The 22,522-nt window shown below is 38.2% G+C and overlaps 1 protein-coding gene across 1 annotated transcript; it reads left to right on the top strand.

The window, feature by feature from the left end:
• The first annotated feature begins 9,740 nt into the window (after window positions 1–9,740).
• Window positions 9,741–10,665, top strand: LOC131900193 (olfactory receptor 1052-like). The gene is given in 2 exon segments (XM_059251546.1): window positions 9,741–9,914; window positions 9,916–10,665. Coding segments are annotated over 2 exon segments (924 nt in total).
• Window positions 10,666–22,522: the final 11,857 nt, after the last annotated feature.

Genomic DNA, 22,522 nt, shown 5'->3' with positions numbered 1-22,522 from the left:
GGTGAAATCCCAGGAGGCCTTGACCCTATACAGGAAAGTACAAGAAACTACAGACTGCTGAAAGTGGGAGAGAAAGTCTTTCCCAGGGAAGAGCACACCAACTGGTTATTCAATACCAATAGTCAGCCCTGAAAACATACATATGAGGAACATTGTGAGTAACATTATACAGACTGCTCAGTCTGTATGCATAAGGTCATACTTATGCATTTAGAAATTGTGTGTGTGTGTGTGTGTGTGTATGTGACAATTACTGATAAGAGTACAATGGGAAAAAGAGGCCACGAATTTGAGAGCTTGTTTGGAGATTCTAGGAGGGGAGTGCAGCTACTCGTATACCCTTGACCAAAGACCAGTCCTCTTCTATTTGGGAAGGTAGTCTTCTTTGAGCCAGGGCACCATTTCAGGAGGGACGCACATGGAGTGATGAGGGAGGAAGAGGACAGCTGTCTATGAGCCAGATCAGCTGAACTGACCCTAGGTGATTAATGCGGTGACACATGTTGTAGCCAGATTGCCCTCACATTCAAGACCATGAATTTGAAACAGCAAGGAGGGTTATATTGAGAGATTTGAAGGAAAGAAGAGGAAGGAGGAAATGATGTATTTACATTATAATGTCAAAATAATTTGAAAAAGTTCTCAGTGTCAGGCAAGAGACACCTCCATTCAAGTTGTTGTTTGGGGGTAAGAGACTTCCATAACAATACCTGCTACTTCCTCTACCCTTGGTTGCCTACTATAAGTTGAAAGTAAGACACTATTTCTGAAGACACCATATGCTTTAGACCCAAGAATTGGAGAAATCAAGCTGTAACTGACCTAGAAGCTTCCTCTCTGAATTCTAGCTCTCATAGTATCAGCATGCAAGCTGACAAGGGACAAAAGCCGTCAATAGTTCTACCCAGCTCTAAAGCCTGTAAGCCATAATAATGGCCAGCCCAATGTGATATATCCAGTGTTGCAATAGTGATACTTCTGTCTTGGGGACAACCACAAACTGTCTAATTGGATGTAAGGCCTGAGCAATAGGAAGGAACTCATGCCTGGTCCTGCAAACCTAGCCAACAACCCCTAGCTAGAGAGGTCATAGATCCTAGAGGGGAAGCTACTACCACTACATTTGTAGACAAGCATAATTCGGAATTACATTCTAAATACATACCCCTTATGACGTCATGATAAGTATAACTCTCACCACTCATCAAAGACAGAGATTTTTACAGAAAGCCTCAATTGATCAAAATTCAGAGAATGACTGTGAGGTTCCACAGTGTTCATTCACTGTATGACTAAACTAGTCATCTAACTGTGGTTTTCTTGTATATAAAAATGAGGCTGTTTATATAACAATTGCAGTCTTGCTAATCTATTCTCCAAGGAAGTGTAGAAGGTCTGCATCCATGTTTATTTTGAGAGCTAAGAGTACTTATAAATAAGTAATGTTAAAACAGGTTTGTGATAGAAAGCTACAATGTGTTCCATTGAATGATACTCTATCATGCACCATTGCCTTTACATAACTTTTTAAAATTTAAACACAGCATTTCTATAAGGTATTACTATGTCCATCTTATAGAGAAAAGACAAAAGTCAGAGAGATTAAGTTAGCTAAAGTCATACTAGTAGTTAGCAGTAAATCCAAGAACTTGAGCCAATTTTGTTTTCCTGCAAAGCCTGTGTATTTTCTACTTTATAATATAGGCTTTTGTACATAGCATGTTGCCTCTGAAATGTCAGCAAATTAGAGTTATTATATATTCTAAGATGGAAAAGGACTGCAAATTTTCTGCCCAATATTGTGATATTCTCTCTCTCTCTCTCTCTCTCTCTCTCTCTCTCTCTCTCTCTCTCTCTCTCTGTGTGTGTGTGTAATACATGTGTTTTTGAGTGTGTTCATGAGAGCATATGGAGCTTAGAGGATAATTTTCAAGGATCCAGTCTCTCCTTCCACTCTGAGTTCCTGGATTCAGACACAAGTCATCAAGCCCTCCCAAGCAGGCTCTTTTACCTTCAGAGCCCTATTACCAGCACCAGTCTCTTGGTTTTTAAATGGAGAAGCAGTAGATAAGAAAACAGGTTTTATTAGCCAAAAGGAAGATAACTGCTTAGTGTCATATTTGAGGCCTATCTATTAACTAACCTGCCCATTGCTCTTTCCAATTAGGGACTTTAAAGGTAGGGCCCTATGCTAATTAATTCAAATCAAAAGTATATGTCTCCCAGGGGGTTAGGACAGTCAACATGTTGCAGTGTGGGAACTGGCTTTAGGGAACAAAGTTGATGGAGGGATATTTGCACAAGCAGAAGACATAATGAAGCAAAGAGATCATAGTTACATGATATCCTTCAATTAAGCTAAGCTTCTCTTAGGGGAAAATAACTCTAATAACACACATTTGGCACATGATTGGCTATTTAATGTGGAGAGGAATACAAAGACTAAATGCCTCATTCATTCCAGGAGAAACAGTTCAAGGCAATGAATGAAATGCTAACAGTCTCCTTGGGATAAATCTCAAAAAATTGTAGGTGAGTAGAGTGGCCTTGTGCCTTGTGTTGTAATCACAGTGTAGAAGGGAGCAAAGATTGGCTGAGTCCTTTCATGGAGAACTACTGATTTTGGCCATACGATAAAAATGGATCTATTTTGACATGCTTGCCTAGGGCATATACCTCGAAAAACTTCAGGCAGACAGTTTTTCTTCGAGTAACTCTAAATTGCTTTTCACATTTCTATTTTATGCCTGCAGAGGGAACACACAATAAATTTGGGTAAGAATGTAGCAGGCAGAAATCAGAGTTGATGAATTCCAAGCTTACATAAACTAAGGTCCACAATCCTGTGTGCTTTTCTTTCTCCCTGTCAGTAGACTTAGTAAAACAAGACAGATGTTCTGAGTCCTTCTGACTCCTGTCCTATTACTCTGGGATTTTGAAGACTAGGCATTGTGATTGCTTTGGTGAAATAGAAGAGGATTTAGTGGGTTAGAATGTGAGATGGGAGAGAGGCTGAAGAGAGGAAGGCAGCATATCAAACAGATGCCTTGTGTTGATAGGAGATATGAAAAGGGAAGATGCACAGATTCCACTGTAAGCAGGAACCAACAAAGAGCTACCACATCTTCTCATTTCTGGAAGATACTGGAGGAACTCAGGGCCCATAGCTATCCTGACAATGAGAGTTTAATCCCCAACAAGGACCAGAGCAAATACTTGAAGGTTTGACTTAACACTCACCTTTATATAGTGTTGACTTTTTAAAATTGCAGAACTTTACTGAGTCATACATTGTAGATATCCAGCACTCTGAGTGCCAGTCTGACCTTTTTAAGGTACAGTCATGCTTTTATGTGGCCTGAGGTTATATCACAAATATATTTCTTTTCATTGTTTCTAGTGATTACATGGCCATCTAACCTGCTAATATCAAATAGTATGTTTAGCTATACTCCAGGAACTTAAAATTTTTCATGCAGTGCCCTTTTCTCTTTCAACTGTTCACATCTTTCATAAAACTCTTCTCACCTTTGAAGGTCTGTGTTCAGTCTTCCCTCTTCTGTGAAAGTTTCTTTCTCCCTCCCTTCACCCTGCTCCACTACCAGGAATGAAACCAGCCCCTTTTCTTTGTGTTTTTTTTTTTTTTTATGGCTTTTTGTATTTTCTCCCCACTATAAAGATCAAGACATCTTAGATATATTTGAATTGACATGGCCATTAAAGTAAGAGGTATAATATTGCCATACAGAATTAATAACATAATAGTAATAGTAATAATAATAATACATATATTACATGTTCTTTTAAGGTAACAATTAGGATTTATGCATAAAGGAATCACCCAAGCATATACTGTTATGACTTACAAATACAGAAGATGTGTACCTAAACAACGATGTGATGAACATTTTGGAATAATTAACATTTATTTGGCATCATACCTTTGTGTGTATATTTTTGAAAATGGAATGATTTAGGAAAAGAACAAACCATGACCTTTATGGTATGCACACACTCTCTTAGGAGAAATTTTGTGTTACAATACATACTTTTCTGAGGTTGTATGTCCTGTCATATGATTACATAGTCAGTGTGTTCCTTACTGTGCATGCTGCCTGTTCTATTTGACTAAGAGAATGGAGCAAATGGGCTATTTACATTGCCATCTTAGTGTTGTAAGTAGTGTGTTTTAAAAATTCTGCTTACTACATCTTATGGATTTTAGTTATTGTCTCATTTTAAAGCAAAGTATTCCAAAGAATGGTCATCATCAGTTTTAGCACATCATCCTGATTCTGGGTACAGCATTCTTTCTTCATGATTCCTCAGCCTTCCAGCATCTACACAACAAGAGTAACAGTGTTCTTCTGCTTTTGTTCTCACTTTCTAATTTCTCAGGATCAATTTGTTTGTTTAACTTTTGATCTGCCTGAAACTTAATGAAGCGTATGATTCAAATTGCTTACCCTAATTCATTCTCATCTTACTACTACAGTTTGCAATATTTATTGAAGTGTTTCAATTAGAAGTGTTTATGTCTTTGTGTGCGTGTATGTGTGTGTGTGTGTGTGTGCTCTAACCTCCCTGAGATGTTGTTTGTAAGAATTCAAATTGGGTTCTTTGTTTTCTAAAATATGCTAATTTCTTTGATTAGTCTTTGCTTTTGATCCTGATGCTAAACAGTCTTTTGTATGGATGGCTTTGCAATAAAGTTTAAAATCTGAGATGATTTTAACCTCCATCACTTAAAACAATCTCATAACATTTTTATTTTCTTCTCATAGGTGGATAACATCAATTTTTAGTTTGCACATATATATTCTGAACTTGTAAATTTACATAATATGAAATCTGTACTTTCATTTAAATAGTATTACTTGTCAGATATATTGTGCCTTTCTATTTATTCAAGTCTTTATGTCTACCGTTATAATTTTATCATTCATTTGAATATGTTTGTTTTGTCATTATTACACTCTTCAAAGCATTGCTAAACTGATGATAGCATCTCATGTATAGGGCTTTCTGTCATAGGTCACTAGAAGAATGAAGACACAGCAAGGGTAATTGATCTACATTGTACTTCTTCTCTTCAGTATTTATCATAACTTTTTTGGTAAAAATTTCTATTGAGATACAATTCATATATCATGAGATTCATACAACTAAAAGTGTGCAATAGTTTTTAGGGTATTCACACTTGCTCTGCTATCACTGTGGCTATTTGTAGAACATTCTCATCATCAAAAAATGAAATCCCATACCCTTTATTTTAGCACCTTCAAGACCCTGGAAAGAACTAGTATACTTACTGAAGCACACACTACAAATGGACTTTAAGGATATGCAAATGTACATATATTGGGCATCTAAATATCCGGTAAGTACTTTATTTATATTTATTTAAATTTTTAGAGATTCATGCATGAGCATTGTATCTACATCACTCCAGCTCTTCCCTCTGCCTTTCAATACCTTTCAAGTCTCCACAATTCCCTCCAAGATTCATGACCAGTTCCTTAATTCTTATTATTATACAGACACACACACACACACACACACACACACACACACACACACACACACGAATCCTTAAAACAAAAACACAAAACCCCCAATGATCCAAATGAGTTATTTAGTGTAGTATGTATGTTCATGTGTCCATGATTGATCGCTTGGGATTCAACAACCTATGTGTGAACTTGTCCCTGGAAAAAACCGATTGTACCTCTCTCAGCATCTCTTCACTCAAGCACTGGACTTTTTGGAATTTCCCCTGTCCACATCGGCATATCAACTGGTGTTGTCATTATGCGTGTCTTGTTCAGGCAACCTCATCATTGAGATTTCGTGGGTGCAGTTTCCCTTCCATATCTAGATTACACTACCTAGTATCAGGTGTTCTGGTATTCTGGCTCTTACGATCTTTTCCCTGAGCCTTAGGTGTAGGGGTTACAGTGCAGATTTATCAGTTGTGGCTGGGACCTCTGCAATACTTCTTCTCTGAATTTTGACAAGTTATGGATCTCTGTTATAAAGATAGACACTAAATTTAAGTAGTCTTATTTTCAACTTTAGATAAGTAATTGGGTTTCAGAGAGGTTGATCAATTTGCTCAGTCATATTGTTAGGATATTACTAGATCTTTGGGCACATTTTGTATTTTAAGGCCAGGAGGAAATTTGGAAAATACTCCCATTAGGCTCTTGCCTCAGTGGTCTTCAGTGACTTACAAGAAGAACAAATACCAATAGAACATCTCTGGTGCCGAGGGAGGAAAGGGCAGTGAAGGGCAGAAAGGTTTGTAGAGCACAGATGCACATCACCATAGAAATTTGCTCTTGCTACTTCCCTTCATCAGATATTGAGAATGGCTGGTGACCTTTGAACAGTATGACTCACAGAGCCATGGGAAATTAGAGAGCAAAGCTGCAAAGAGCTTCAGAGACCACCTAGTTTAGCTGTTCTGTTTTACTGATGAAACCACTAGGGCCTGCAACAAGCTAGCAATTTTCTCCTGGTCATATAGCTGAAACACAGTGACAGAGAATTAACTTTCACTCATTATTAGAGGAATGAATGCACCAAAGGAGAATGTTCCCTCTAGAATACCTTTGGAAAACAAGTTGAAAATAAATCAAAATGGTATTATATAAGAAGCACTGCATCCGGCCAGAAGATCTGGGTTTCAACACCAGCACTGCCCCTCATTTACTGACTCCTTAACCGCGTCATTTGTCCTTTCTGGATGCTTGCTTTTTACTTTAACTAAAAATTAGTGGGTTGGAATAGATGACTTTTAGAAGCCTGGCACTTAGTAAACACTCAAAACACTTTAGTGAAGACTTCTTTAAATTCCAAATGCTTAGTTATATTTAGAAGAGTCACAGCGAACTGCCTAACTGAAGAACAGAAAAAAGGTAATGAACTTTTTGAAGAATAGGTACTGTAAATGTAAATGCCTGTACGAACAAGCACAGGAATGCATTAAAAATACCTATAAAAGGTCACTTCTTCAACAAATAGGAGTGCCAGAGAATTTCCAACAAGTAAACAGTCAAGACACATCATCCAAGGTAATAATAAACCCGCTCAGTTGTCATCATGACAGTAGTTAATGCAGTAGCATGTGTGGATGGGAGTATCAAATCATTCTTTTATAAAAGCCTTACTTTTATGTTTATTTCCTTTGGGAAGAAAAAGCAATTCAATCTTATTTTAAATTAAAAAAAAAAAAGATTCCACAGTGTTTTTAAGACTGGCAGTCACTTACTCATTCAAGTGTACTTATTGAATGCTTACAATGCATGCAGATACCAAGGAAAAGAGTTATCCTAAAATGGGAATTTTTTAAAAAATGACACAAGAATGTGAGAATAGCATTGAAAAGAAGCTGACTTTCTTAAGATCTCAGGTATGTGAAGAGCCTAGAGCTGTGGGTTGAAGTCGTCACAAGTTGAAACGCTCACAGTGGAGCGCACGGCAGATGATGATGTGTGTGTGTGGAGGGGAGTGGGAGTGCGACTCTGTAAGCGGGAGCTGGAACAGGCAGCAGAAACGAGCATATTGACGTGTTCTTCCTCCCTCTCCCACCTTCTGAGATAGAATAATAGTAGGGATCTGTTCCATGTGTATTGTATCACGCTTCAAGAGTTTACAGAGAGCTTCCACATTCATTATCTTCTTTGATCTTCATGCCAGCCCTCAAAGAGGAATAGTGGTTGTTCTTTTTTTCCGGTTTCAGAGATGACAAAACATGGGACTCAAAGCAGTTGTGGGTTTGTTTGTTGTTTTTCACCATCAACTGACAAAATAAATTAGTTCCAGGATTTTAACCCTTCTCTTTCTTTCTGAAAACAGCCTTCTTTCCTCTCACTCCTTCCCCTTCCAACTTTCTCCTCCTGTCTCTCCATTTGCAGGCAGACATTGAGGAATGTACCATGCAACACCACAGCAGCAGAAGGCAACCTAAACAGTTTCAAACAAAACCAGTGAAGGGTTAGTACAAGCACAACTGACACACACACACAACTGACAGGCCCCTTTTTCATCTGCTCTGACAAAAGGTGAGTGCGGATGGATTGGGAGGATGGCTTGGTAAGGGAGTGGAGCTTGTGGAGCCTAAAGATTTATATTTCAGCTAGTCACCAAAGGCTCTCTTCTGACTATCTGCAATGATATTAATGACACACATGATGCCTCTGTTTGCATTCAGTGAAATATGGACAAGCAAAGCAGAAAATACATAACACAGATATGAGTGGTTCTGGAAGAATAGCGGAAATAATTTAGTAAGCGTTTACTACATACCAAGTAGTTAAAAAAAATAATGTCATTGAATTTTCACAATAGTTCCACAGCATAGATGCTACTCTTGCCATTCTTTTACAGAGTGAACTAAAGGTGACATAGGCTGAGTCCTTGGTCACGGAGCTTCTCTCCTGAGAAACTGCAGGATCAGAAATGTTAACTATTATCCCAAGTAATGAACCTATATCTTCTGATGGATTGTAACTACAGAAAACATCTTCTTTTTAATTTCTGGGATTCAAATCCAGGGCCCCAAAAGCTTTAGCATTAATCTATATGTGCTAGTCCTGGGACTTTCCTTTTAGGCAAGGTTGGGATTGCTCTTCTGCGGTCCTTTTGTCCTGTTCCTAGGCAAACTGAGGAACCCCCTCTAGACTCCATTGCACCATGGCTGTCCAATGATTAAGGGGGAACGGGAGATGGCTTAGCTTCTATACATGGAGATGGAGCTGCATAGATGCACACATTCTGTTGTCTGATCTTTACCTAGGGCAAGGGCCTGGTATTTGTGTAAGGTAGCAAGATGGTACAGAAATAGATTGTGACCACAAGAGTGAGGGCCAGAATCTAAGTACTCTTGATACTATCTGACACCAACTACTTTATTATTCGGTTCTTTGCCTAGACACAGCTGTTCACTAGGTGCACTTGGGAGTCATAGTTAATTTTGCACCTGCATTCCCTTTGGTTTAGGAATAGTCAAAGGAATCCTAGAGCAATGATTGAGCAGCTGAAATGAACTCTGAAGGATTTGCCCTTTTTTGCTCTTTCACAGGATGATACCTTCACATTTGCACTCAACACCTCGTGGTCATTTGGGGGTATTCTAATGCCTTCAATAATATTTCATTGAGAAGATAACCATGGCTTTGGAAAATGCTTGGCTGACCAACACAAATAATGAGTAATGGTGACTCCTCTTATGTCAAATAATGTTCCAGGTTCTGAAGGTGTGGGGAGAGGTGGTCTATCATTAAGTTAGTTCACCTATTTGCCAGTTTATAGCCTTATTTCCATTCCATTGGCATGGGAGGAAGAATGAGGTATAATTTGATTGCACCTTATTTATTTTTTGTATGAATGTGTAGTTCTGTAAGTATAAACCTTCACTTATTCCTTTGACAAATAGTATCAGGTTCTGTTTGCCTCCTAGGTCTTTGCTGCTTTGTTCTCTGCTGAGTTTCATTAACCCTTTTTTTTCTTTGCTCTTTCTCTTCAGCCTTTCCATATCACACATTTTATCTGGAAATGGTACTACTATATGGAAAGGGCTCTGATATGTGACTCTAGGAAAGGGGAAGGGTTGAATAGTGTCCCTGATTTACGTATTTTGAGTAGGACTATTTTACCCATATCAGCTAGTTTTCTCTTATTTTCTCACAGCATGTCAAAAGAGCTTTTAACAAGTCGAGTGATTCTCAGTCACATCAATGGAGAATTCATCTGCAGAGACTAAATTCATCCTACTTGGAATGACAGATAACCATCAGCTTGCAGTCCTACTTTTTGGACTCTTTTTTGTTATTTATTTCATCACTGTGCTGGGGAACCTAGGCCTGATAGTACTGATTCAAGTCAGCCACCATCTCCACACACCTATGTATTTTTTTTCTGTTGAATCTGTCTTTCCTTGATATCTGTTTCTCTTCCATCACGACCCCAAAGACTTTAGCCAACTTATTATCTCAGCTACAGGAAGTTTCTTTCTTTGGATGTATGGCTCAAATGGGCTTGTTCATAATCTTTGCTTCTGCTGAATGTAATGTTTTGGCTTCCATGGCCTATGACCGTTACACTGCCATCTGTCAGCCATTGCTTTATCATATTACCATGTCAAGAGTTCGCTGTCTCCTTTTGATAGCAGGATGTTACTTTGGTGGGTTATTTAACATGGTTGCTGTAATAAGTTCCATCACACAACTGTCATTCTGCCAACCACATGTCATCTCACACTTCTTCTGTGATATCCCTCCACTGCTGGCATTGGCCTGTTCTGATCCCTGGGTAACCCAGATCTTGGTTGTTGGCTGTGGGGGATTTACCCTTGTCACCTCAGTCATGGTAATTCTTGTCTCCTACATGTCTATATTCCTGACTATCATGGGTATTCGTTCAGTTTCTGGCAAGCAAAAAGCCTTCTCTACCTGTGTTTCCCACTTGACTGCAGTTGCTCTGTACTATGGAACCACCATGTACACATACTTGCAGCCTTCTTGGCATGGATCTCAAGCAGGAAATCAGATGGTCTCGGTGTTTTATACCATGGTGATCCCTATGTTAAATCCTCTCATCTACAGTTTGAGAAATCAGGAAGTGAAAGCTGCCTTAAAGAAAACATTGAGGCACAGTCTCTAATCTATTTTCTGTCTCAAAGGATGGTAGATTTTACCGACACGCATATTTTTCCATGTTTTCCTTGCTTACATATGAAGTCTTGTTAAGAACAACTTCATTTCTCTGGCTAAGTGTTTAGAAGTGGTTGTTTAGAAAAGTAGAAATATAGTAGGGATAAATTATAGTACAATATAATCCACATCTTCTGAAACAGTTGTTTGATGAGATATATTTAAGAAGGAAATATCTAGGTTTGCGACTATCAATATTTTAGTCTGACTGGTGAACTTATATAACATTAATTAGAACTTAAAATAATTTCCCGATAATAGGGATGTTAGAAAACATTTAATTTTACCAGGTGTTACAGAAGAAAGGTGGAAACTGGGCTGCAAATAACATTGTTCTTTCATGCATTTGCTTACATCAAGGACTTACTTGGTGCACTAAAGGTTGAATTAGAGTCAGTCTATATCTGTGCTAAAGATTCAGTAGTCTCCTTTCTGTTTATTGTTATTGACTTTTGTAGGGGTAAATCTTAAAAATACAAAATAGAGGGGACACACTAATTAGAATTTCAAGATCCTTTACAAAGGACAATTGATTGTTGTTTATTGAGACATCCAGTTCTGAATTGCATCTGTGATTGCTGCATGCAAATTTTGATTGGAATTAGACCAAGTTCATTGTTACTATTGAATATCCTTTCAACAAGAAACACAAATGTAAATATAACCCCAATTAACTCATTCCTCCATGGCTACTCATCAGAATTTACAATTGTGCAACAAATATATGGCCATTGTTATGTTTTCTAAATACATGGAGGAAAGCACTTGCTTGGATTGCATGATGCCCTATGTTTCATCTTTACCCCTACACATCAGGAAAAAAGTCCCTGTTCATAAAACCATCTATTATTTTTATTTTATAAAAGAGAATAGAATCCAGGAAATTGTCCAAACTCTAACAACTAGCTGTGGAAAAATAATCCTATTGGGTCAAGCTGCAAGGAGAAAGAGAAAATAGTATTTAGCTGGAGCCAGGGATCACAGCAGATACCTGAAATCAAAGCAGTTGGGAATCAGAAGCAGCAGCAGCAGCACAGTGAGTTCAGTGCCAGCTTGGGCCGTATAATGAGACCGCATCTCGAAAATAAAGACAAAATAAGCATGCCAAGTCCCTATTATTATCAGCAAGTACCAAATCCAGGTAGTATTTATGTGACGGTCAGGTACAGTCTTTGAATTCCAATCATATTTTATCTTTAGACTCTGCTTTTAAGAATTGTGTAATCTTAGAAGTCAATTGTCCATGATCTCCTTACTCCTAGCTTTTATGAAAGTGACATAGTTTATTTGGTTGTTATGACATGGCAATAGTCTGAGAATTCCAGATTTGAAAGTGCTTGGTAGTACCTCAAGCACACATAACATTTAAAAACTGAACATCTTTAAACCTATTCCTCTTCTTTCCCTGTTTCCCATCTAAGGAAGTGATAACACCCAGCTTTTAAAGCCCGATGCTAAGACTTAATCATTGACACTCCCTTTTCTGTCCTAAACTCCCTGTATTCAAACTTGTAGCCCGTCCCTATCAGTTCTCTCTCAATGTCTCTTGAGTTCATTTTTTCTCCACCATCACTATTCCAGATCAAGATTCTCTCCCTTCTCACCTGGATTAGATCACTAGTTTTGTATCCTTTCTTCCTGAAACCACCGTGGGTCCTATCAAAGTTACTTTTCACCTGACAGTCATAGATTTAATCAATGGTTAATGGTAAATCTGACTGCTGAATAATGTATAAAACTAGTTAGAAATTAAACTAGTCTGATCATAGTAGCCCTCTCTTATCCTCCATACTGCTTCAAATGTTTCCATGTGTTCCCTTTTTGTAAAACAAATTCCACACTCCTGAATATAGCACACAAATGTCTCCATTGCTTGTGTAAGCATTAAAGTCCAAACTTAAATTTCATATTGTTTTCTATGTAACTTTTCCTGATGTTTTAGAGAGAAGTGATAATTATCCTGTTTTCTGATTGCACTTCACATGTCTCTTGTAGGCTTAGATGCTTTGATATTTAGTGAAATACTAAGTGGTTTACTTATTTTTTGTCTTGCCTACCTTGCCTGAATGCCTTTGGAATGATGGAAACATGTTTGATTGATTTTCTTGTCTGTAATCATAGGCCTAGTATAGGTCCTGGTTACTTAGTATAGGCTAAAAGAAATAAAAGGACTTGAATTCACTCACAACTAACCTCCTTACTTATTCAGTCCACTTTCTCCACTATATATTCTGTTGTGCAGTGAAGGAAAAGTTAAAAGCTTACCTCCTAGAACACTAGAATCCAGAAAAAAATCTTTGGGTTTTGTAGATGCTTATAATTGCCTCATAGTAGGGAATCTGAACCTCTTTTCCTTCAGTCAACCTTAATATTTCTCTCTCCACCACTATATCAAGTTGATATACTCTCTAGATTTCTGTTCTTCTCTAGTCTCTGATACAAGTATGTATTTGGATTTCTTCCTATAATAAAAGACTATCTTTATGTACTGTTCTCCAAATTGGAAGCCATTGGTAACAGGACCCACAGAAAGAATGGATAATGGCATATTTTTAATATTTTATGCACTGGAACATCTTTAAGATTGAAAGCGTAACAGTGTAATTGGTTTGCCAGAAGACAATGTGATGTACCCATTACCTGGCTCTCATCATCTTTCTCTGAGCCATATCTCCAGAAATTCAATGGCAGAAAACACTAGATTAATAAAAATGCTCTTTTTAGAGTATCCTCATGGGAAAAACTCTATTTTAGAGATCATTCAGTTAGTCAGTGGCAGAAGCAGTATTAGAATTCAGGCTTATTGACTTACAACCTGTGGTCACTATGTACTACTATCCTTTAATGCGGTGTGATGCTTATACTACATCTGGGAAGATATAATGAAATGGACCTCATAGGATTGTGCTGGAAATAGTAAATTATCATCTGTTTTCTTAGTGTGTGAAAATGCCCATTCCCAAATACATGCCTTAAAGAACCTCATAGAATTTACAGCTACCACCTCATAAACTTTCATCATTTCTCCAACTTGAAGTGATGGACCTCAGGGGATTGATCAAAGTGCTTTAGGTAATGAATATGCCTCATTCATAGGACTGGCAATGTAATTTTCAGGACCAGCACAAGAAGTATCTACCAAGATGAAATCCTTTAGAAGAAACAGGAAATATTTCTACTAAAACTCCTCAAACATATAGCTATTTTTTCTACAGTCTTTTCTTCAACCTGCCATGCTGCCTTAAATTGACTATTTAGTGTCATACCATCTCAGACACAGAGAAGCTTAAGAAGCAAGTGCAAACACTCATAGGTATCCAGTAACCTTTTATTAAGACATAGTATAGGTGTGCAGGGTCTACTGAATTCCAGTTCCCCCTGCTACCAGCTGCTGGACAAGAGAACAAGTTAACCTGAACATTTTATCTGTAGAAAGTCCTTATCTGTCCTACCTGCCAGCTCCCAAATAACCACATGGAGACTTCTTATTAATTATAAAAGCTTGGCTGATAGTTTAGACTTGTTTCTAACTAGCTCTTATAACTCAAAATTAACCAATTTCTATTAAACTGCATCCAGCCACATGGCTTGTGGCTTGTTACCTCTCCTCCTGCATGTCCTGCTTCCTCTGTGTCTGGCTGGTGACTCCATCTTCTTCTACCCAGCATTCTCTCTGCCCTGAAAATCCTGCCTAGCTCTTGGTTATTCAGCTTTTTATTAAACCAAGCTGAGTGATATATCTTCACAGTGTACTAAAAATATTCCACAACATTTCTCCCTTTTGTCTAAATAAAAAGGAAAGATTTTAACCCTAACATAGTAAAACTATATACAATAAGAACAATTATTGAGTAAGAATAACATTCACAATGTCCAGTCCATTCCCAAGAGATGGAGTGGGTGGGTTTTGGTTAAACTTGTAGTCCTATTAGGTATGTTTTCAAGGTTAAACAGAGATATTTAAATAAATAGGTCTTCAAACACTTCAGAGAACTACAGAATATGGCATTTTAATGTTTTAATAACATAGGGCTTTCCATGACAGTGAGACACTTCTGCTCCTGGAAGCACAAACCTACTTTGTCCTTATGTAACATGACTACAAATTTAATTATTATAGATGATTAACTACTAACCTGCATTTCCTTACATTACATAACGTTACATTTTTAAATGAGCTGCATAAGTACAATACCTCAAACAAGGGTAGAAACATACTTTAATAACAAAATAATTTTAAATTTGTATCAATATACCAAAATCCATACCAATGTAAAATACTTGAGGTTAATAGTTGTCTTTTTAGCCTATATTATATTTCTATATCCCTGCTAAATAATGACAAACATCCATAACCCATCTGATAACCAAAACCCACCCATCTCTCCAGCCCTTGACTTCCATTTTGAAGTTAAGACTTTTTTTGTCTTTTTTTTTTTTTTTTTTTTTTTGCAATACAATTCAGTTCTACATATCAGCCACGGATTCCCTTGTTCTCCTCCCTCCTGCCCCCCTCACCTTCCCCCCAGCCCACCCCCCATTCCCACCTCCTCCAGGGCAAAGCCTCCCCCGCGGACTGAGATCAACCTGGTAGACTCAGTCCAGGCAGGTCCAGTCCCCTCCTCCCAGGCCAAGCCAAGCGACCCTGCATAGGACCCAGGTTTCAAACAGCCAACTCATGCAATGAGCACAGGACCCGGTGCCACTGCCTGGATGCCTCCCAAACAGATCAGGCCAATCAACTGTCTCACCCACTCAGAGGGCCTGATCCAGTTGGTGACCCCTCAGCCATTGGTTCATATTTCATGTGTTTCCGTTCGTTTTGCTATTTGTCCCTGTGCTTTATCCAACCTTGGTCTCAACAATTCTCGCTCATATAAACCCTCCTCTTTCTCACTAATTGGACTCCCAGAGATCCACCTGGGGCCTAGCCATGGATCTCTGCATTCAGATCCCTCAGTAGTTGGATGGGGTTTCTAGCACGACAATTAGGGTGTTTGACTATCCCATCACCAGAGTAGGTCAGTTCGGGCTGTCTCTCGTCCATTGCCAGCAGTCTATTGTGGGGGTATCTTTGTGGATTTCTGTGGGCCTCTCTAGCACTTTGCTTCTTCCTATTCTCATGTGGTCTTCATTTACCATAGTCTCCTATTCCTTGTTCTCCCTCTCTGTTGTTGATCCAGCTGGGATCTCCTGCTCCCCCAAGCTCTCTTTCCCTCGAACCTTACCCTTCATTACCCCCACTCATGTCCAGGCTGTTCATGTAGATCTCTTCCATTTCTTCGTCATTGGGCAATCCAATGATGTCTTTCTTGGGGTCCTGTTTTCCAGGTAGCCTCCCTGGTGATGTGAGTAGCAGTCCAGTCATCCTTGTTCCACATCTAGTATCCTCCTATGAGTGAGTACATACCATGTTTGTCTTTCTGAGTCTGGGATACCTCACTCAGGATGATTTTTTCTAGATCCATCCATTTGTCTGCAAACCTCATGATGTCATTGTTTTTCTCTGCTGAGTAGTATTCCATTGTGTATATGTACCACATTTTGTTTATCCATTCTTCAGTTGAAGGGCATCTAGGTTGTTTCCATGTTCTGGCTATATATAGGTTTAATTTATCAGTTTCCATAATCCAATCTTTCTCAGCAGCTATTGTTTGTTCATCAGCAATCAAAAAAAAATCAAAGACATCACAGTAAAAGGATCCAGACTTCCTGTGTATTTCTCATCTCGACATTTCTTCTTTTTATTACTTTACTCTTTCTTTAAAGACAATTATTTTTAAACTATTTATTTTTATGACTGTATATATCCTTTTTCTTTTTTTCTTAAGCCTATGCACACTGTTAAACACACTGTAACCTGATTATGGATTTTTTTCATCTGAATCTGCTTTACTCTGTATCTGTAACCTTGTCTTTCTGCATGAGCAAAATCTTAAACCACCGCATAGCTTACTTCATGATGAGCTGGTGACTGAAGCCTGTAGTCTGTGGTCAGGAGATGTGTCTCTGTACAGTATAGTGCTAGAGAGACTGTGGGCCTAGGAAGCTGCTTTTGGCTCCATTTTTGTGTGTTTAGAAACTTTTTTTAAGCTTTCTTAGAGCTTATATGAAAATAGGTGCCCAGAAATTGGGCTCCATTCGTAGGAAGTCTTTTTCTATCTCTCCAGACAGCTCCCAAATAACCATATGGAAACTTACTAATTATGAAAGCTTGGTTGATAGCTTAGACTTATTTCTAATTAGCTCTTATAACTTACATTAACCCATTTCTATTAATTTACACGCTGCCATGTGGCTCATGGCTTATTACACCTCCTCCTGCATGCCCTACTTCCACTGTATCTGGCTGGCAACTCTGTCTTCTTCCCAGCATTCGCTCTGCCCCAAAAATCCTTTCTAGCTATTGGCCATTCAGATTTTTATTAAACCAATCTGAGTGACACATCTTCACAGCATACAAAAATTTATTACACAACATTTACCTTTCCACAAATAGGCTGCCACAACCCACAAAGGTATTTCAAATTTTACACAAGTTACATTAGGTACTGCTATTGAGATCACCAATAGTTTCAATGTAGTCACCTGCCAAAGCAAATATTATGTCAGTAATGATCTGTGGCTAGGATTGCTGTTACCATGTCTAACACTAGTATTTTTCAGCTTTCTTATATGTAAAACCAAGCCTGTCTGTGCTCATGCTTAAGCCTCTGAGGACATAGAATGAAGAGAGCATAGGGCAGGTGGGATGGGATTGAGGGAATCATAGCCAAGAACCTGTTCTAAGAGAGAAAGAGACAATGAAAATAGGACTGCATGCTATTGGAAGCTGAAAGGTCCAGGTCTGCTTGCAATTGTGCTTGTAGACTTCAGTAACAAAAATGTTCAACATATTAAAATTCCATGGAAGTGAGGTTAAACCCCAAGTCTAGTGTCCTTCTAAGCTCCAGGATCTCTACAAATGCCCTGTCCCCATGATATGAATCCATCTCTTCTTATAAAGAAGAGTTTCTTTAAAGAGTTATTAGAACATGGGAGTTAAGGTACAAATTCTGTGGAAAAAGAGTGTAGCTTGATGGTAGCTTGCTTCAGTAACCTGTACAAGGTTCTAGATTCCATTTACATCACACCAAGAAAGAGTTTAAGTTATAGAGTCAACTTGACAGTCACTGCAATGCTCCCCTCATTTTTGAATTTTGTGGTCTTATTCAAGTTAAAGTTTCTCTGTCTCAATTTCTTTATTTGTTAAATAGTGATAATATTATTGTACTTCTAAGGTGATGAAGGTGATATGGTGGTGAAACCATATTGCTTGGAATAATGCCCAGGCTTGGTACATCATCAATAATTGGCTCATACTTCCCTTCATAGCTTGTAGGATTCTAGATTTTTCCAATATCCAACACAGGAATTAGATTTCATGGATAGGTACTATGAATCTTCTTCCAATGTCTGGTTTTGGTGATATTTAGACAGTGTACATAGCACAAAGCCAAATTTAGCCTCCAGATTTGTACAAACTGAGTGGATCTAGTCCGGCATAACTGGTAGGTTTTCTTTTAGTTGACAAAACTCAAGGCCCAACTTTCTTTATCTCAAGATCACTAAATTTAGCCTTGTAGATCATTATCTCAGTTTTTTGGCTTCTCCAGCAGGCTCCCAAGAAGATATTTTCCTCGTTTGTCTCATAAATACTTTTTAAATGGAAACAACTATATGTAGGAATTTCTGAGGTCTCTTCAGTTCTGCTGTTCCAATGCCAGTCCTTAGGAGTTTGAACAAGGTGTTTCATTCGTAGATCATAGGTCAGCTCTCTTTCAGAGGTAGAAAGTTCATCTCTGTGGTTGAAAAGAGATGATGAGCAGCAGAGAGGTTTTATGGGCAGTGACACTTCCATGAGGAAAGGAAGCTGTGCCCTCTCAGATGTCTTGGGGGAATGAATCCTGCTCTCTGTCTGCGTTCACTGATCAGAGTTGCAGACACTAAGTCTTGCTTTCCTAGAAACTGTCTGCACATGGTCAGGCCCTCCCACTCCAAACATTTAAGAAGGCTATATTTCATTTCCTGAGAGTGGGCTTCTTCGTATTTTCTCAGCTGGTGATCCAGTCTGGTCCTGCTCTGGGTGGTAGTGCTCAGAGCACCATCATCTGACTCTGGGATCTCTAAACAACCAACTCTGACCCTCAGTCCCAAGAAGTCCTCAGGTTGGATCCAGTATATGGAGTACATTGGTACACATAGGAAAGTAGGGACAACTTTGGAGTGCTCAGGGTCAAGGACCAAATAGTTTCAAGGTTGAGTAGCAAAGTTCAGATACATGTGCTATTGTTTAAGGCAAAGATTTACTAGGGACTTCTTTGTCCCAGAGTTGATGCATCATCTGTCTACCAATTAAGGTTCTTAGAGATAGTGGAATAGAAACATCCTATTCATGGAAGAATTTTGCTGACTGGCTTCCTTGACCTTACAATCTTTCTGCTCTTCCTTCCACAATGGTTCCTGAACCAATGGATATAGACATCCAATTTAGAAATGAACACTCCACAGGCTTTCATTCTATGTGTTTGGTCAGCTGTGGGTCTCTGTATTAATTACCATCTACTACAAAATGAAACTTCTTTGATGAGTACTAAGTAACACTTCAGTCTATGGATATAAAGATATAAAGAACTTGGGAAAAATTATAATTACATCAATTTAGCAGAATAATACTATTAGGTTCTCTCTTAGTACCTATGACCTAGCCAGCCATGGAGTTTTGGCCTAGGCATGATTTCCATCTTGTTCAGTGGAATTTGTATCCAATCAGAAAGTGATTGGTTACTCCCATAACACTTGACCTGCTTTTACACCAGTGGGCATGTCATGCTAGGCTAAAAGTTATTGTAGCTCAAACCCCCTCCCCCCAAAAAAGTTATTGTAGCTCACAGAATTTATACCTGGCCAAGATTTTCTCCTCTGGTAGCATGTATAGCATGTTCCAGCACCATGAAAAACACTGGTCAGCAACTACTAAAGAAGTAACCCATGTTTGGCACTGGGCTTTTTATTTGATAGCTTATGGTATCTTGGAGAGGCATTGCCTCTACCTCTCCCCCATTTTAAGGTAGCTCTATTTTAATTCCCTTTATTGATACATATATATATATATATATATATATATATATATATATATATATATAATTTAGGATCATTCTACAGTAGTAGGCTTCCATGTGGTAGTTTCAAAGGCCTTTAGCACTAGTTATTTCCCCCCTTTCTCATTTTTTAACCTACCCTCCCATCATCTACCCAATTTAACCTTTCCCATTCCATTTTCCCCTTCATCTTCACACCACTTGCTTTCTATCTCCATTCCATTGGAATCCCCTAATGACCTCTTACTTCGCTTCTGACTTCTATGAGTAGTCCAGTTCAAATATACATATCTTAACACTCAAAGATGGTATCCATATATGAAAGCAAATATGCTGTGTTTGCCTTTCTGGACCTGGATGACTTCTCTCAGAATGATAATTTTCATCTCCATGCTTTTATCTGCAAATTTCAATTTTATAGCTGAATGATATTTCATTGTATATATGTGCCACATTTTCATTATCCATTCATGAACTGATGTTCATGGGCATCTAGGCTGTTTCCATTTTCTGGCTATTGTGAATAAAGGTACAATGCACATGAATAAGCAAGTATTGGTGTAGTAGCATATAGAGTCCTTTAGGAATATCCTCAGGGGTGGTATAGCTGGTTCATATGATAGATGTATATCCAGCTTTTTGAGAAAGTTACAGATTGATTTTTATAGTGGCTGCAACAGTCTCCATGGCCACTAACAATGAATAAATGTTCTCCTTTCCTACATCCACACTAGCATTTGTCATTTTTGCTTTTAATCTTAGTCATTCTAACTGATGTAGGATGAAATATCAAGGTGATTTTAATTATCATTTCCCTAATGACTAAGGATGATGAATATTTTGTCACATATTTCTTAGCCATTTCTATTCTTCTTTAGAAGTACTTCTGTTTAGTTTCATTTCCCAATTTTTATTGGGTTGTTTGTTTTCTTAGTATTTAGTTGTCTGAGTTCTTTATGTATCCTATAGGCTAACCTTGTATCAGATGTATGAAGGGGTGCTTCATATAATTCCAAAACTATGGCTAAGCTGGCATTGTTGGAGAACAGAAATATGCTAGTTTATGCATGAATATTTTGAGTACACACTGTGTGTATTCATTACTTTTGTCTGTGTAGAAATTCAAAGAAAGAGCAGGGATAGAGGTCAGAGATGCAATAGGAAATTGGAGCTGTATCCCTTTCTCTTGTGGAGCATAAAATATTGGCCCTGGAGAAAAAAAATGGTTAAGCACTTGAAAATCAAGCCAGATAGAAATTGATTTTATGATTTTTTTCAAAAGAAGTTTGTAAAATGTCTGTTTCAAACTCAATAAATATCCACTGATTTCTTTTTTAATTTTAGAGATATTTTCCTGCTTCAAAAGGTAACTCAATTCGTAATAGTAAAGGTGTTAATTTCTCTCCAGTAAGGATTGTCACCTTTCCCACACATACTGGTTGACCCTGATAACTAATTGAATTACCTAAAATCACCTTTTCCTCACTGTTATAGGACTGCATGCTCATTATGAGGGACTGGGAAAATGTGAAGAAAAGGAGAAATATAAACTGATGAACCCCAGCATCTACAGACAACCAGCATTAGCAGTTTGGTATTTTTTTTAGTTTGCTTTCTTAAATACATGCAGAGAGCTTTGTACATATGTGCCAAAGTGTTTATTATAAAAAATGGGATATTATTTTGTACTCCTCTCTTTTTGCTGAAAATACATTGAGAAAATATGCATGTCAGGAAGCACTGTCATTTCTTCTGAGTGTAATGGTTGCATAATACAAAAGTGTATGGATGAACCCTTATGACTAATTGTTAACAAAGAACTTTGAAAGGCTGATAGAAAGAACATATAGTTAACAATAGCTTCTATCATTGTGCTCAAAGCAAGATTGAAAAACACAATTTGGGGTGTGACTGTACTTTATTGAATGCCTAAATAGGAGTACAGGGTAAATGAAATTGCTGGGAAGAAGAATTATCTCCTATGATCAAGTCTCACACAAACACAATGGTTTGAAGTCAAATGAATTTGAATAGATAGAAAAGAAAAGAGACTGAAGCAGTGAGAGCTTTTGCTGGAGGTTTGTCATGAGATTATGGAATGGGACATACTGCTTACTTCAGCATGGAACACAACAATCAGCCCATCCCAGACCAGGAAAGGTCCATTCCAAGGGTGGAGTTGGTGGGGAAGGATTGGTTAAAATCTCTAGATCTCTATACAAAATTAAAATTGAGATGTAGGAAGCCAGGGATGTGAGAACTTATTCCTGTCCTAGAAAGAATCTATGGAGGGTGGTAAATTCAATAGATGCTTGTAGCTGAAGCATAGGTGTAGATGTAACCGTCTTGTTAAATAAGAAACACAGAGCCAATGCAGAGATGAAAGCCCAAGAGGTCAGAGTTAAGAGCTAGAAACCTTACCCTTCACTGCTGTTGCTGTCCTCTTCAGCAAGAGACCTACATCTCGTGTGTTTGTCCTTTTTATTGACTTTCTATTCTGCCTTCTCATAGGTTGTAAACCCAACCACATGACCTCCTCATCACTGCCTGTCTGTACAGACTTCCAGGTCTTCTATGGTTGGTATTGAGAATAAAAGTATCTGTCTCCATGCTGGCTGTATCCTTGAACACACAGAGATCTGCCTAGCTCTGCCTCCTAAGTGCTAG

The sequence above is a fragment of the Peromyscus eremicus genome, chromosome X (genome assembly GCF_949786415.1).
Source record: "Peromyscus eremicus chromosome X, PerEre_H2_v1, whole genome shotgun sequence".
Taxonomy (NCBI): domain Eukaryota; kingdom Metazoa; phylum Chordata; class Mammalia; order Rodentia; family Cricetidae; genus Peromyscus; species Peromyscus eremicus.
Note: the sequence above shows the minus strand (reverse complement) of the source record. Positions and strands in the feature narration are given on the sequence as shown.